General features: G+C 44.9%; 2 protein-coding genes across 2 annotated transcripts; both read right to left on the bottom strand.

Moving 5' to 3' along the window:
* Positions 1-287: 287 nt before the first annotated feature.
* LOC115056375 (ceramide kinase-like) lies at positions 288-9,060 on the bottom strand. Its single transcript, XM_029522753.1, has 13 exons — positions 8,754-9,060; positions 6,262-6,402; positions 6,063-6,185; positions 5,858-5,983; positions 5,716-5,782; positions 5,389-5,534; positions 4,963-5,037; positions 4,682-4,834; positions 4,479-4,584; positions 4,205-4,284; positions 3,846-4,051; positions 3,471-3,691; positions 288-3,364 (listed from the first exon to the last, which is right to left on the bottom strand). The coding sequence occupies exons 1-13, from the start codon at positions 8,887-8,889 to the stop codon at positions 3,277-3,279; spliced, it is 1,668 nt and encodes a 555-aa protein (XP_029378613.1). The 5' UTR covers positions 8,890-9,060; the 3' UTR covers positions 288-3,276.
* A 2,797-nt stretch (positions 9,061-11,857) lies between these two features.
* LOC115056110 (zona pellucida sperm-binding protein 3-like) lies at positions 11,858-14,224 on the bottom strand. Its single transcript, XM_029522375.1, has 9 exons — positions 14,113-14,224; positions 13,374-13,681; positions 13,180-13,298; positions 12,992-13,095; positions 12,722-12,899; positions 12,533-12,650; positions 12,377-12,459; positions 12,101-12,175; positions 11,858-11,936 (listed from the first exon to the last, which is right to left on the bottom strand). Exons 1-9 carry the CDS (start codon positions 14,222-14,224, stop codon positions 11,858-11,860), a joined length of 1,176 nt encoding a protein of 391 aa, XP_029378235.1.
* Between the last annotated feature and the right edge of the window lie 1,115 nt (positions 14,225-15,339).

The following is a 15,339-nucleotide window of genomic DNA, read 5'->3' as shown; positions in this document are numbered from 1 at the left end:
AATTTTAATTGGTAGTAGTAATGTATTTGTCTTAATTAAATTTATTTTATCATTAATTGAAATTGATGTTTTTACTTATGAAATGTAACTGGAAAATAATAAACAGATACATTTTCTACTTTTTAATATATTTGATTAGTGAACTCAATCTATTCTGGCCCCGAAACCCCCCGTTCCCATCATATGGGATTTTTTTTTTTTTTCCTAACAGTATTTTTAGACAAAAAAATGGAAAGACAATTAACATGGTGAGATATGAAGAATAAAATATTTGGCTAACAAGCAAACAGAGTTAAATATGTTTTTAATTGCTGATGATAAAACAGCTACAGCAGATGTTAAAGATCAGTTACAGCGAGAGGTCGACTGATTACATCAAAAATCATTTTCAGTGTTTCAGGTCAAACTACACCGATGGAAATAAAAACAGTTGCAGAGGAGATCATTCACTCACACTCAGCAGAAAAATGTCCAAATAGAGAGACGTTAAGTTTGATTTAGTTTTGACTAAAAGACTAGACAACTAATCAGAAAAATAAAAATATTACAACTAACAATTTTCATGTTGTTGAGAAAACACCAAAAACAACATTTTAGCTAGCATGCTAACTTATACCTGGTTCAATAATGATTAATCTAATTGAAACTAACTGCTTACTGCAGCTGCTGGCAATTTTCACAAAAGTTCCAAAAATTTTTGGATTCAGGTCAACTTTTTGAACATCAAGCTTTAGCATAGCTCGTTAGCTATATTTTTGCCAACTTAACAATGGAAATTTTTTCTTTAATGAGTCGATTTTTTTACGATTCAGAAAACCAAACTGTCAGCAGTCAGTTAGCCATTAGCTCGAAATATACTTTTCTAGCACGATTTCTTTTCCTCTTTTTGTATAATTTATTGGTGCCACATTAGCTGCCAACGAGCCAGCCAGGTACCCCAATCGGGCAAATTAGCAGCCAGGATAGCTAAGTGGCTACTTTGGGATAAATAGCCAGCTAGCGTTAGCTCACCAGCTACACAACACTTAAGTACAAAAGCACAAATATGTTTAAATGCCGACTCCGGTCATCTAAATAATGTTGTGTCCTCCATCGCTCATCAGTCGACCTCTGTATGTACACATTTGGTTCGTTGATTGGGTCTTTACAGCAAAGATTCAGACTCTGATTGTGCCACGACACACAGAACTAAGACATTAATCAACAGGAGACAGACTTCAGACCTTCAGGTCTTCACAGATCCAGTTGGGGACCAGAAAGCGGTGAACAGGCCTGGAAGGGTGCTGCTGTTTGCTGTTTGCTGCTGGTCTCATCCTGGTTTTGTTTTTTTGGCCACAGGTGGGCTCGGAGTGAGTCTGTATTCTGGGCCGGTGAAGACCTGCAGCCTGAGCTACACCCGTCACTGAGAAACAGCTACATCATGAATCCCCCCGGCTGGTTTTTGGTGAGATTAAAATCAGGAGGACGCTGAAGGGTGATGGACTGAGTGTTTTTTGGGCACTGTGAGATGCTACGGGTTCCCTCCGCCATCAGTTTGAGTCCAGCTCCACCTCAGAGCAGAGGAAACAGGACTGCTGGTCAACAAACAAACAAAAAGCATCTACACTGAGACAGTCCAGTGCTCATAGTTGACTTCCTGTCTGATTTGTGTCCTAAAGCTAAAACCGATTTCCAAAAGAACAACAAAGGACAACAAACCAATTCATGAATTCTAAGATAATTTACAGATTGTTCAACCTTTAAATGATCAGCACTGAACTTTACAGAGAGGCATTTTGCTTTTGAACACAAAAGAATATGAACCTTCAACTCATTCAATAAGATTACTTCATTCAAGTCAAATGATTATTTTTACATCTGTATGAGTAAAACAACCTGAATTTCTTTTCCTCAGTCAGATGGATTAATTTATACACAAGCAGAAAATCAAAGTTTTAAATATATGGCCAAAAGTATGAGGACATCCAACCCAGAGTTGTAGTTTGTGACGGGATGATTTCCATATACTTTTGGCCACCAAGCATCCAATCAAACGTTTTGTTCTTTTGTCATTTGCAGAAATGTATTTTGTGTCTGTTATCATCGAGCTGTGGAAGGTTCAGATGATTATCGAGGTTTTTGTCACATCACTGAGAGCAAACTTCAGCACATTTTAAAGAAATATTATCTGCACAGTTTGTTTGGTGTTTAAGCCGTATTTCTTCAGACAATTTCCTTCATTTGCATAATCGAGCAGAAATGGAAGATTTAAAACATTCAGCTGATTCAGCCACGACCAGCTTGGCTGACAAAAGTTGAGACTTTTCATTGCTGGAAATTAAAATACAATTTCTTTGCTACGACTGAGTTTAGGTTTTCCTGAACACAAGATTAAGGAGCAGAATGTAACAGAAACTGTCAGAAAGCTGGAGATGAAACGGTTCTAAAAAATAAATCACCTGTGGTTATTTTTCTCCGTGGGTCCTGATCATGTGGATTACATTTACTGATTGTGGTCACTTGACGTTGGGAATGACTAGCAGTCAAATAAGCAAATAAGTAACATCATTCCAAGTTGAGGAAATAAGCATTTAAAATAAGTAAAACAGCAAAAAGTGCAAATAAGATAGCATTTATGAAGTAGTTTCTACTCTACGTATACGCTGAATAAATACAAGAACTAGTCTGAGCTGCGGTTGTCACCTTTACATCTGACTGACAACAACTTCTCTGATCTGGACAACGTCAAGATTAGAGACACGATGAGACAGGACTGGTCAGAGTCCGAGTCCACGGAATCACGTTAAGGGGTCAAGTCAAGTCCCTCAGCCAGGTATGTCAATGATGAGGACAAGTACGAGTCAGTACACTCAAGACTCAGACCAAGAACAGTCCTTCATTACAAGTTGAGTTAAGACGCCACAACGACACACACACACACAAAAATCTGGACTAAACACTAAATCAATCTACAGGCTGTCAGTCAGCTGCTGTCTGTTTCAGGATCAGGAGTTGGGACATAAAAAATAAATCTGGTGCCGTTCAGCTCACCAAACCCAAAATCTGGGTGAATCTTTACAGCTCTATGAGTTTGTGATTGTTTCCATAAATTTAAAGCTGATTCTGGATGATTTGAAGAAACTGACCCGGGAGGTAAAAGTTGATTGAAGCCAATCCTGTTGAGACTCCCGGTGCAGGATGTGAGGAGTGTTTCACGACGACGGGAACAGTGATGGAGGCTGGAAACCGAGCAGGGACTCCAGTGTCTGACAGGAAGGAAGTAGCGGGGTCACGGGCCTATATTGCACAGGGGCTGGTGAGATCCTCGAACACTGCCGGTTCTTCGATTCCTCGTGCGAACAGCTTGATCAACTGGCAGTGTGCTCTGAGGGAGAGGGAGGAAAGGAAAAGGCTTCGTTTTAAACAAACTCCTGAGTTGGTTTAAATATTTAAAAACAGCGAAGTGAGGAAAGCACAGGGGATTGTTGTACCGGACGTCAATGGCTGTGTGGGTCAGGATCTCGCCGTCGCAGTTCCAGCTGCTGTAGGCGGGGGCACAGCCACAAGCCGGGTGGTCTCGGCAAATCTGGCTGAAGATCTGGCGTTTGCTGTTCCCGAGAAAGTCCAGCTCCAGGTCCGAGTCGCTCTGGCAGTGACGCGGTGCGAAGCGGAAACGACGTACCCGGTGCACCTCGACAAAGGCCAGGTCGAACTGTGAAAGGAAACAAGCATTTCCAAATATTCAATCCAACTTCACCTGATGACCCAAGAAATCAAAGAATAATAGTATATAATAGTATAAAGGACGGGTTTACCTACATTCTAACATGTTAAGTTTTTTGGTAAAGCGGCAGCTGCCAGATTACCTGGTCGTCTTTACTGGTGTGTCGGAGCAGGTGTCTGAGGAAATTGAAGCGGGAACATTTTCGGACCAGGATGAGGTCGGTGGTGCCGTCGGCCAGGTGGGCGGCTGGTGAGAGGCCTTTGGGACTGCGGGGACAAGCACAACTCATGCTGGCAGCGTTTATAGCCAGGAACTTCCCTCGGATCGTCCTCCACTCGCCGTCACTGTCTGCAACAAAGCCAACAATCAGACGTCTCACCTGCTCACTAACTTCAGGTTTAGGGTTAACCCTAACCCTAACCCTAACCCTGACCCTCCTGACCCTGGGAATATTCTTCATGGGATCTGTTCCTAGATCAGATCACGCTCTGTTGAACTTACCACCTTCTGATGTTTCTTCCAGCTCGTACTTCTCAGATCTCTCTGACAGGAGTCGGCCGTTGTGTTGACAAACCACACAGCTGGAGATTCACAGACAAACAGACATTTATGGCCTGAAAACAACGGCTGTGTTATTTATTGTATTTCACCTGAACCACCTGAGTTGTGAACCAATGATGTAGAAAAGTTCAAACCAAACAGGTAAGCTGTCAGAGGCTCTTCTTTATGTGATTATTATTCTTATTTTTAAAAAACACACTCATGTTTCTCTCACCCCGATCGACACCTGGAAGCGTCTCGTGGCGTTCCCATGATGCCCCTGGCCGGCAGGAAGGACACTGTTCCTTCATAATAATGATGAGTCAGGAACATTTTCAGACCTGCAGGAATCAACAGGAGACCAACTCATATTTATGGACGAGACAATTTAGGATTATTAATCATTAGATTCTAACACAATCTTTAGTGCTCTCCAACCTGAGAGATCATATCTGGCCGGCCCCATCCATCGTTTCCGCTCACTGTCTGTCAGCACGTCGCCATAGAAACCGTATCCCAGCAGGGAGACGGAGTATCGCAGAAACAAGTTGTTGTGATGAACCGAGCACACGTCCATTGGCTGAGAGTCTCCTGGATACACACACAAACACAAGTGTAACAACGGGAACACAAACTATCTGGACCAGGAGACAACGGCAGGTGTTCTGTGAGGTCAGCACAGAACACCTGGTGCTGATGCAAAAGGTGATGCAACTGACCCACAATGATGTGCAGTGCAGAGGTCACGGGGTCGTTGGTGCCCACGGTGGCGAAGCAGATACAGTCTGTAGAACCTGAAACGACGTTCCACCGTTAAAGGAAAACAATACGTCAGTAAAATGATAATTACTCTGTCAAAAAAAAAAAAAAAAAAAATCAGCTGATCACTGACAGGATCCTTCACACGATGTCTTCATAGAGCAGAAAACACATTAAGTGCTGTTTATGGAGATTCAAGCTTTATTCCTAATTACATGCTTTCTCGACTGATTGTGGTGTTTTTCCTAATGCTGCTCTGCCGACTTCTATCGGATTTGACTTTTTTTCAGAAGGACTTTGTAAAGAAAAGTGCGATCTGATCTAAAGTATTAAAATTACAACAATCCAGCTTTGGTTTCACTTTAAACCGTCTTTGTTGTCGTCACCTGCAGGAATGATCCCGATGCGAAGCGAGCAGGGAAGCAGCGATTCTTCCGGACAGTTTGGATCGACGCCGCCGTCGACCTGCGTCCTCCAGATCAGCCCGTGGATGATCTCACTGAACATGCCGTCCCCTCCGACACACACCACGCTGGACGGGGAGGTCAGAGGTCAAATGTGAAACATTAGCAGGAGCTTATAAAAGTGAAACGAAGCTACTTATCAGTGTCAGTTAAAGATAACATGTGATGTCATTAAAAGCTCGGAACTTTGTGTAAATAAAGATTTTCCGGGTTTTTCCTGTTTTGTGTACCAGTGAAAACTAAACTCACCCGTCGTACTTCTTTAACTCCGCCTCCGTCCTCAGGTGATCCCTGGCGTGGTTGGCGTGCTCCGTCACTGTAATGACCAACACGACATGTTTAGGTGTGTTGGCCCTGAGACAGGAAGTGGCAGAAGTAAGACGGGACATACCGATGACATCCGTGGCGACGCCAGCCTCGGCGAACAGCGGGGCCACCTTTTGCTCGTAGATGCGTCTGCCCTGCCGCTTCCCACCGTACGGGTTGATGTAGACCAGCAGGTGTTTGGGTCTGAATGCTGTAAACAACAACAACAACAGAGTGACTGACAGCGTCAGTGTGTTACTCAATGTGTGTTGATCTCCGTGAAGTCGTACTGGCGGCGGCGAGCTGCTCTCTGATGCTGCTGACCCAGCGCTGACACAACGTCTCCTCTGGACACGTGAAGGTGACCTCAGCACACCGCCAGCGGTGCTGCCGACACCTCTCCACATACAACACTGAAACACACACGGTTTTTCTTTATTGTGGTTCGGTTGTGTTAAATGTGTCTGCAGTTGTGTGTGTGATGTTTACCTGTGAAGGCCTGCCTGCAGTACTTCCCTTCTCTCTCTCTGATCTTCTTCCAGCTGCCATCGTCTCTTTGTCCGCCGATGTTCTCCTCTTCTTCTTCTCTGACAGAAACGATCTCTGACAGGGACACGCTGTGATACACACCTGAGACACACACAGACACACACAGACACACACACACACAGTTAAATTGTAGGTCAGATTTCGGAGCCACTCTGCAGACTGCAGATCAGCTTCCTGTTTCAGATTTGAGATCAATTGCAGCCAAAACCAAAGTTTGTTGTGACGCAGCAGACTGAAGAGATGAAAGCAGCTGATGGATTTATTAACTTCATACTGTTTGGACCCCTCGTTGTCCCCCGTATGCCCCCCCATGTCCCCTCTGTATATCCCTCCTATGTCTCTCCTTTATGTCCTCTCTCTGTCCCCTCTCCGTCTCCCCTTTCTGTCCCCTCTCCGTCTCTCATTTCTGTCCCCTCTCCGTCTCTCCTTTCTGTCCCCTCTCCGTCTCTCCTTTCTGTCCCCTCTCCGTCTCCCCTTTCCGTCTCTCATTTCTGTCCCCTCTCCGTCTCTCCTTTCTGTCCCCTCTCCGTCTCCCCTTTCTGTCCCCTCTCCGTCTCTCCTTTCTGTCCCCTCTCCGCCTCCCCTTTCTGTCCCCTCTCCGTCTCTCCTTTATGTCCCCTCTCCGTCTCTCCTTTATGTCCCCTCTCCGTCTCTCCTTTATGTCCCCTCTCCGTCTCTCCTTTATGTCCCTTCTCTGTCTCTCCTTTCTGTCCCCTTTCTGTCTCTCCTTTCTGTCCCCTTTCTGTCTCTCCTTTCTGTCTCTCCTTTATGTCTCTCCTTTCTGTCCCCTTTCCGTCTCTCCTTTCTGTCCCCTTTCCGTCTCTCCTTTATGTCCCCTTTCTGTCTCTCCTTTATGTCCCCTTTCTGTCTCTCCTTTCTGTTCCCTTTCCGTCTCTCCTTTCTGTCCCCTTTCTGTCTCTCCTTTCTGTCCCCTTTCTGTCTCATCTCTGTCCCCTCTCTGTCTCTCCTTTCTGTCCCCTTTCCGTCTCTCCTTTCTGTCTCCTTTCCGTCTCTCCTTTCCGTCTCTCCTTTATGTCCCCTTTCTGTCTCTCCTTTATGTCCCCTTTCTGTCCCCTCTCCGTCTCCCCTTTCCGTCTCTCATTTCTTTCCCCTCTCCGTCTCCCCTTTCTGTCCCCTCTCCGTCTCTCCTTTCTGTCCCCTCTCCGTCTCCCCTTTCTGTCCCCTCTCCGTCTCTCCTTTCTGTCCCCTCTCCGTCTCCCCTTTCTGTCCCCTCTCCGTCTCCCCTTTCTGTCCCCTCTCCGTCTCCCCTTTCTGTCCCCTCTCCGTCTCTCCTTTATGTCCCCTCTCCGTCTCTCCTTTATGTCCCTTCTCCGTCTCTCCTTTATGTCCCTTCTCTGTCTCTCCTTTATGTCCCTTCTCTGTCTCTCCTTTATGTCCCTTCTCTGTCCCCTTTCTGTCTCTCATTTCTGTCCCCTCTCTGTCTCTCCTCTAGGTCTCCTTTCTGTCCCCTTTCCGTCTCTCCTTTCAGTCCCCTTTCCGTCTCTCCTTTATGTCCCCTTTCTGTCTCTCCTTTATGTCCCCTTTCTGTCTCTCCTTTCTGTTCCCTTTCCGTCTCTCCTTTCTGTCCCCTTTCTGTCTCTCATTTCTGTCCCCTCTCTGTCTCTCCTTTCTGTCCCCTTTCCGTCTCTCCTTTCTGTCCCCTTTCCATCTCTCCTTTCTGTCTCTCCTTTATGTCCCCTTTCTGTCCCCTTTCTGTCTCTCATTTCTGTCCCCTCTCTGTCTCTCCTTTCTGTCCCCTTTCCGTCTCTCCTTTCTGTCTCTCCTTTCTGTCTCCTTTCCGTCTCTCCTTTCTGTCTCTCATTTCTGTCCCCTCTCTGTCTCTCCTCTAGGTCTCCTTTCTGTCCCCTTTCCGTCTCTCCTTTCTGTCCCCTTTCCGTCTCTCCTTTCTGTCTCTCCTTTCTGTCCCCTCTCTGTCTCTCCTTTCTGTCCCCTTTCTGTCTCTCATTTCTGTCCCCTCTCTGTCTCTCCTTTCTGTCCCCTCTCTGTCTCTCCTTTCTGTCCCCTTTCCGTCTCTCCTTTCTGTCTCTCCTTTCTGTCTCCTTTCTGTCTCTCCTTTATGTCCCCTTTCTGTCCCCTTTCTGTCTCTCCTTTCTGTCCCCTCTCTGTCTCTCCTTTCTGTCCCCTTTCCGTCTCTCCTTTATGTCCCCTTTCTGTCCCCTTTCTGTCCCCTCTCTGTCTCTCCTTTCTGTCCCCTCTCGGTCTCTCCTTTCTGTCCCCTCTCTGTCTCTCCTTTATGTCCCCTCTCGGTCTCTCCTTTATGTCCCCTTTCTGTCTCTCCGTTATGTGTCCTTTGTTTACCGCGGTGCGTTTGAGGCCGACAAACAAAACAAACAAAACAAAGAGCGGAAACAGACAGACACAGATAACCGGACTCAGGACTCCGGGGGTCCCGGTCCCGGTCCGGGTCTTACTGGGTCTGAACGGGTGGTACACCGGGCTGGAAGTCCGTCTCTTCCAGGTGAGCATGGACCGGCCCAGGCTCACGTCGTACGCGGCGTTTCTGACGCGGAGCTCGGACACCAGCAGCAGCCTGCCCGGCCTCTCCATCTGGGTCCTCCGGCCCGGCTCGAAGAGGTCGACGGCGGCAGCGGGGGAACGGTTAGCTCCGGTCGGCCATGTTGTCTCCGGGAGTCCGTGAGGATCCGACCCGAAATCAGCGGCTGGTCTCCGGCGGTGAGTTCAGGGACGTTCGGCCGAGTAGCGGTCCGCAGCTCCGGATAGCGGATTCTCACCGGAAGTAGGAGGAGCCAAGTGGGGCGTTCATGGGCTGTTGAAAAAGTGGGATTCTACAAGTTCTCCTAATTCACTTTTTTTTTTTTTTTGGGGGGGGGGGGTTCACCAAAACCTCACCTGCACTGCACCAAAGAATTATTATCAGATATAAAATTTTTGTTTTAATTTTTTAGGAGTTCATTTGATCTATTTTAGGTCATCCCTCTTTTTTCAATTTATTGGAAAATTAACAACAAATGAGTGACATAAAATACTTTCAGCTACAGTGTGTGTGTCTGTGTGTGTGTGCTATTTATAACACTAATAACAAAAACAATAGTGATAACAACACAACAGCCAATAATATAAAGTTCAATAGTGTTTTTAAATATGAAAATATTTTCACTTATAACTCAGTCTAAGGGGACATTTTCATGCAGCATTAGAAGTTTTTATTTTAATTTACTGCAATTATTCTAAATAATTGTCAAAGTATTTTTTTGTAAGTTTTGTAAGTAAAATCAATTATATTTGGACATAGAACCAGTACTATACTCAGTAGATGTATGTCAAGAATTGCAAAAAATATATATTTCACACTAAAGTAAACAAAATACTCAGTCTCGTGTTATCAAATATTAAGTATTTCTTTTTCTTGCAAGATTTTCGTCAAAACACAATAACCCACAGTGAGGGGCAAACTGTCCGAATGTTCCTTGAACGCATCGATAATCTAGTACTTGCGACGTCATACGTCATCGTGCGCACGAGCTCTTCTGAACGGCGTCACAAAAAGTTAAATATTTCAGATTAAAGATCATTTGGAAAATGTAAAAAGCTAACGCGGAAGTGACGTAGGCAGAGGGAGCGCAGCGAAGCTGGAGAACGGATCTCAGAGTGACGCAGAAGAAACGTTAAGTGTGAACGATCACGCACGTGAGCCCGTTATCCGCCCCGGAGAGCAGAGAGAGCGGGCCAGGTGGTGCATGGTAACCGGAGTGCCGGTTACCATGGTTACCAGCGTCGACGAGCCAAGCTAACGTGAGACTTAGCTGTACAGCTAGCCACACTAGCATAAGCCGAGCCGAAGTGCGCAGCCGCAACTCGAACTCTGATTCTGCCCTCCATTTTTTAAGATCACCTTTTGGACTGAATTAGCACTCTTATGTTTAAAAAAAAAAAAAATGTAAACCTCCATTGACTTTTCAAAGGGTATTTTTTTTAGACATTATATATATATATATAACCTGGAAGGAAAAACAAAGTCAAAGATTAAACATTCATGTAAACATTTCTAAAATACGGAATATAATTCATCATTGCCAGAATTAAAAACAAATCAAAACAAATGAAATCCTGACAAATGGACAAAACGTGCATAAATTATTTTGACACCTTCATTTGTTTGTTTAAACTGTTTTATTTACTTCATCTGACATAACTTGGTTCTTCTTCAAAATAAAAGAAACAAAAATCAGGTTTTTAATGAAAAAACAAAAGTGACTGAAGCTTCCTGTAGAGATCAGAAAACCGTAAGACGTCTGATTTTATTTAGATATTTTCCAGGACATTTCCTGTCTTGTCCAGGATGTGATGCGTTCCTGCCACACCTTCTGTATTTATATATATAAAAAAAAATCCCTAAAAACCAAACAGGAAGTCGTCTTTAGGGACAGTAGGGGGAGCTCATGCTACACAAACTGCTCTGCTGAAATTTTATTCATTTATTGGAACCAATGAAAACTTCAAACTGTCTTATCAGCTCAAACATGAGGGATCCACTGCAGCTCGTATGAATACGACTTCAGCAGAAAAGAAGCTGAATCTCACATTTTTAGTCTCCTGTTGATTTGTGTGATGTCTGGAGTAAATAAACGAGTTGGTTTTCTAATTTAACTTCAGACTCTCAGGTGGCTGTGTCTCCCCTTGGTTTGGAATATTATCCCCATCTCCAGTGAGACAATTAAAATTGACTTTCAACCACTGAGGATGTTAGAACATTTAACTTTTAAGATTCCTCAACTTAACATTTAAGATTTGAAGAAAAAATATTGACTCGCTAAAGTCCCACATTGTACTGGAGGCTTTTATTTTGTGAGTTTGACCCTGTGACCTCTCAGTTTGAGGTCATCTCATCCTCCCCAGAGACAGATGAGTCCAGCAGGAAGCTCCTCTCCACCCTGTGATGGATGTGGCTGCCTGCTGATTCTCAGGAGCAGCTTGGTGGTGAGGATGAGGAAGGTCAGGGATATATATATATATATATATATATCTCCTGTGTGTGATGCATGGAGACACAACCTGTCCTGTCCACTCTGGTGTTGTCTTCTGAAAATGGACGATTGTGGCTGTGAAAAGCAGCTGTTCCTGCTGCATGTTGGTCAGCAGCCAGCTTGGTGTTGAGTTATTTCTCCAGAAGCCATCAGGCCATCCAGCACTTTACAGGGGGAGAGGAGAAAAAAAAAAAAAAAAAAAAAAAAACTGAGCCTAATTTGAGTTATTCACTGCCACTTTAATCCTCAGAGGGCATTAAGTTCATTACAGCTGCTCCAGAATACAAGTCTACCAAAAGAGTTCAAAGTGAGAACCTTAATATGTAAACCCACCAAAGCTTTAGTTTCCTTCCTGCTGCTCCTCTAAAGGTTTGTTCTGAGTACACTTAAGAGCAAACTGGACTGAAAGGTCAACACTACATGGTCAAAAAAAAAAAAAAAAAAAAAAAAAGTTTGATTTAAAGATGAACATGACTCAATTTCTCATTAGGACATTTGATCTTTATTTTTTTTTTTTAAATCATGCTGTTCTATTTCAGAGGCTTTTCCTTCACCAGGATTGGGCCAACAGCCGTTTCCTCTTCCCACTCGCCACCTGAAACAATTAAGGTTTCAAATTTTAACCATTTCCTGACAGATTTAAGTCAACTTGACTACCAGCAAGTGAATGCTAACATTAACTGAGCTTGTGTGTTAACACAAGCTCACATGGAGCTGCTTTTAAGAAAGTGGGGCACTAAGGTCAGTGCTGAGTTCATGTCCACTCACTTGGCTGGCTCAGCTTCCCACTTCCACATGTGGTGTCACAGCAGGTGCAAGCACGATGGTTGCTGCTGGCCTCGATCCACCTGTCAACCACAATGTCTTATTCTAAAAACATTCCAGGTTTGTCATGATTGATTCTTCCCTCCCAGTCACCTTAGCATTCATCATCTGATGAATCATTTCACCTTCACAAGTTTTAGACCCCTAACCCTTCCACTTAACTTTTAATTTAACCAATGAGTGGAGTAAAGGATGATGGGAGTTGTAATGTTGCTGCAACTCACCCGTTGGAGAATGAGCAGGCCTTGTTGGTTGCGTCGATGGGTGTAGTTGCCGGTGTGGCTCTCACACTGCAGGTGATGTAGAGCTGAACCAAACAGTTTGTGGTCAAACTTTGATATTTAAAAAAGTGAAAGTGACAAGCAGATTTTGAGTCTCACCACGCCGCTGTTGTCCTGCTGGAACCTGAATGCCTCCACTTCAAACTGCAGCCGGTCGTCCTGAGACCGAGGGAGGAAACGAGAGCTGGAGCCGGTCAGCTGACTGTCAAACAGACACCTGAAGGCAACACAGAAGATGAGTCAGACACCCGAAGGCACCATTGAGTGCTCTAAAACCAGTGAACAGACCCGTGGTTTCCCAAGAAGGCATAACGAGGGACAGTGTCGATGTTGGGGACCACGGTGGCCGTGCAGCTGTCGACTGTCAGCCTGAGGGGGATGTGATGAAACTGTTTGACTGAGACTTCAAACCTCATCATATCTCCAAGAATGAACTGGGAGGATGGCCGAATAAACTCCCAGTTGTCTGAGAAAAGAAATGGTAGTTTGGGAGATTGTAATTTTAGGACTGCCAAACTGGTGTTCCTGTAAAGGACTGAAGATGCTCAGAACACCCACCGGTCATGAGGTGGATGGCGAAGTAAAGACTTTCCTCTGAAGTTTTGGCATCAGTGAAGGGCATCCATGTCGGCTTCATCAGGTCGCTGCTCACCCCGTGCTTCCTAAAAGAGGAACAGCAAAAATCCAGACGTCAACAGAACAGTAGGCAGGTCTGACAGGTTCAGGTTCCCTCCCAGGAGGCCTACCTCTGGTAGTGACACTCCACGCTGACAGAGATGTCTCTGGTTCTGACGACAGGACTGTCTCCAAGAGGACTGGGGGTGTAGAGCAGGGTGAAGGTGTAGACGAAAGAGTCCTCCATCATCTGAAAGAGTCAGACCTTCAGAAACAAGCAGGATCTGAAACCTTTAACTGCGTTTATCAAAGTCATCACCCTCACCGTCAGCTCGCTGCCACAGCCATGCAGCTCCGACTCAAAGATCAGCAGCTCTCCGGCAGGATCCTCCCCCGTCGCAGGACACCCTCCCAGGGTGACATCTGCAGCCAGGACTGGTTTTCCAATGCCCAGCAGGTCTTTCTTGGCCTCCACCCGGACAGTGCTCTCACCACAGATGGCGCTGACGCTGTTGGGTGCCTGGGGAACCTTCAACTCAAAGTGTTCAGGGTACTGAGGTGGCTCCTCGACCGGCGGCTCTGGGTAGCGCCAAGTCAATGGCTCATGGAAAGACTGCATCTGTTGTTGGACTGCTGTTTAGCCATCAGAAAGAAACAAACTTTAACCTTCTACATTTTACCTCAACCTCAGATGTTCTTCTACAGAAGAGCTTTTCGGCCATTCAGGATTTTAAACACCAGTCTCAGTTTAGAAGACACTTCAGACTAAAACTGCCAGAAGTAGTTTAGGACAGAAAACATGACACGAAGTGTTCTCTAGTGATCTCATATTTGCTCTTAAGCCAAATAAGTGTCCAAACTAACAATGTGGGTGGAAAACACCTGTAATTAGTGCAGTGCAGCTGGCTCTGATGAATCTTTGCCCCTCCAGGTCAATAATGTGCTGCTGAGTGTTTGACACTCAGAGTCAGTAAATTAACATGTTCCTAGTGAAAACATTACAGAAACTCCAGTGACATTTTCCCACAGAACAGAAACATTAAACTAGAGTAAAACATTCCTACCTGCCGGTTTCTGGTTTCCAAACCTGCCAGCTCCAAGCCAGCTTAAATCCTGAGCTGCTGTGAAAGCAGCTGGGAAAACATAGAGAAGCAACTTGGTTATCCACTGCGTCATGCCTGCGTTTGTCTGTGAGCACTTCCTCCGTTGGAGAACTGCCTACCTGTGCGGCAGGTGGCCTTTTAAAGCTGACACTGGCTCCGCCCACCACTTGATTGAGCTGATAGTCCTCCAGCTGTGCCTCGTTCTCCTGTTGAGACTTTAAAAGTTTACTGATCAAATCAAATGTGACGTCCAATTTAAAAACTAAAATAACAGATTGTCGAAATGTTTCCATTTGGACTGTCAGAAACTCTCAGCTCATCGTGAAAACTTCCATTGACATCATTTTGATAATAATTCTTTCATTCTTTAGTTCATTTTAAGGCGTAAACTTCAGTTTAAGTTTTTCATTTCACTGACCAACAAAAATGGAAATATAATGTGTGTGTTTGTGTGTGTGTGTCCTAAATATTAATGAGGACAGCACGTTTTTCTGCTTCTAATGATTCACAAACAATTTTAACAGGATGAACTCCATCAGGACCTTAATTAGTCAGTGTGACACACACACACACAAAAATAGAGACACAATGGTAACCTGGTGACAGACACACACAACCAGAAGGTGGAGGAGGACGATGAGACCACAACGCAACAATCAGGAATGTCTAACCAGTACATGGTGCATTTTAAGGGACAGGAGAGTCTCTGTGTGTGTGTGTGTGTGTGTGTGTGTGTGTGTGTGTGTGTGTGTGTGTGTGTGTGTTCCTGTGTTGTGTTAGCATTAGCATTAGCTTGGACCATCTCTGTCCATTCATTTCCTGTGTAAACAGCAGCATCAGGAGCCTCCTGGGACTTTTAGCTGTTCACCTTCACTGATATTAATGAGCTCTCTCTCCTCGTTTCCTTTATTTATTAACTGCTAACAGCCGGAGGAAAAAGGTGTGTGTGTGTGTGTGAGGGGTTCAGTGGTTTAAGTTTAATGTTGTGTTATTTTTACGCAGACGTGGCTGTTTTCCTCTTTTTTTGTTGTTGTTTCTGGAAAACGAAGCAGTTTGTTAATGATGATGATGGCAGCGAGTTTTTGGGACGACCTCGACGAAGGAGAGTTTTTAGGTGACAGTTTGGTCGCAGCTAAAAAGGAGCAAAGTGAAAAGCAACAACACGGCCAAAGAACATGAAAATAAACA

This window comes from Echeneis naucrates, chromosome 16 (genome assembly GCF_900963305.1).
Source record: "Echeneis naucrates chromosome 16, fEcheNa1.1, whole genome shotgun sequence".
Lineage (NCBI taxonomy): Eukaryota > Metazoa > Chordata > Actinopteri > Carangiformes > Echeneidae > Echeneis > Echeneis naucrates.
This window is presented reverse-complemented; position numbering and strand designations above follow the sequence as displayed.

What these genes read in the sequence shown, in the direction of transcription:
- LOC115056375 (XM_029522753.1), bottom strand. Translation starts at nt 8,889, where the DNA reads ATGGAGAGGCCGGGCAGGCTGCTGCTGGTGTCCGAGCTCCGCGTCAGA. An exon ending in TGCACTGCACATCATTGTGG is followed by an intron (nt 4,835 to 4,962) that starts GTCAGTTGCATC and finishes GTGTGTATCCAG; the next exon opens with GAGACTCTCAGCCAATGGAC. An exon ending in GGCCAGATATGATCTCTCAG is followed by an intron (nt 4,585 to 4,681) that starts GTTGGAGAGCAC and finishes TGATTCCTGCAG; the next exon opens with GTCTGAAAATGTTCCTGACT.
- LOC115056110 (XM_029522375.1), bottom strand. Translation starts at nt 14,224, where the DNA reads ATGACGCAGTGGATAACCAAGTTGCTTCTCTATGTTTTCCCAGCTGCT. An exon ending in GCCTTCTTGGGAAACCACGG is followed by an intron (nt 12,651 to 12,721) that starts GTCTGTTCACTG and finishes TGTTGCCTTCAG; the next exon opens with GTGTCTGTTTGACAGTCAGC. An exon ending in GCCTGCTCATTCTCCAACGG is followed by an intron (nt 12,176 to 12,376) that starts GTGAGTTGCAGC and finishes TGTGGTTGACAG; the next exon opens with GTGGATCGAGGCCAGCAGCA.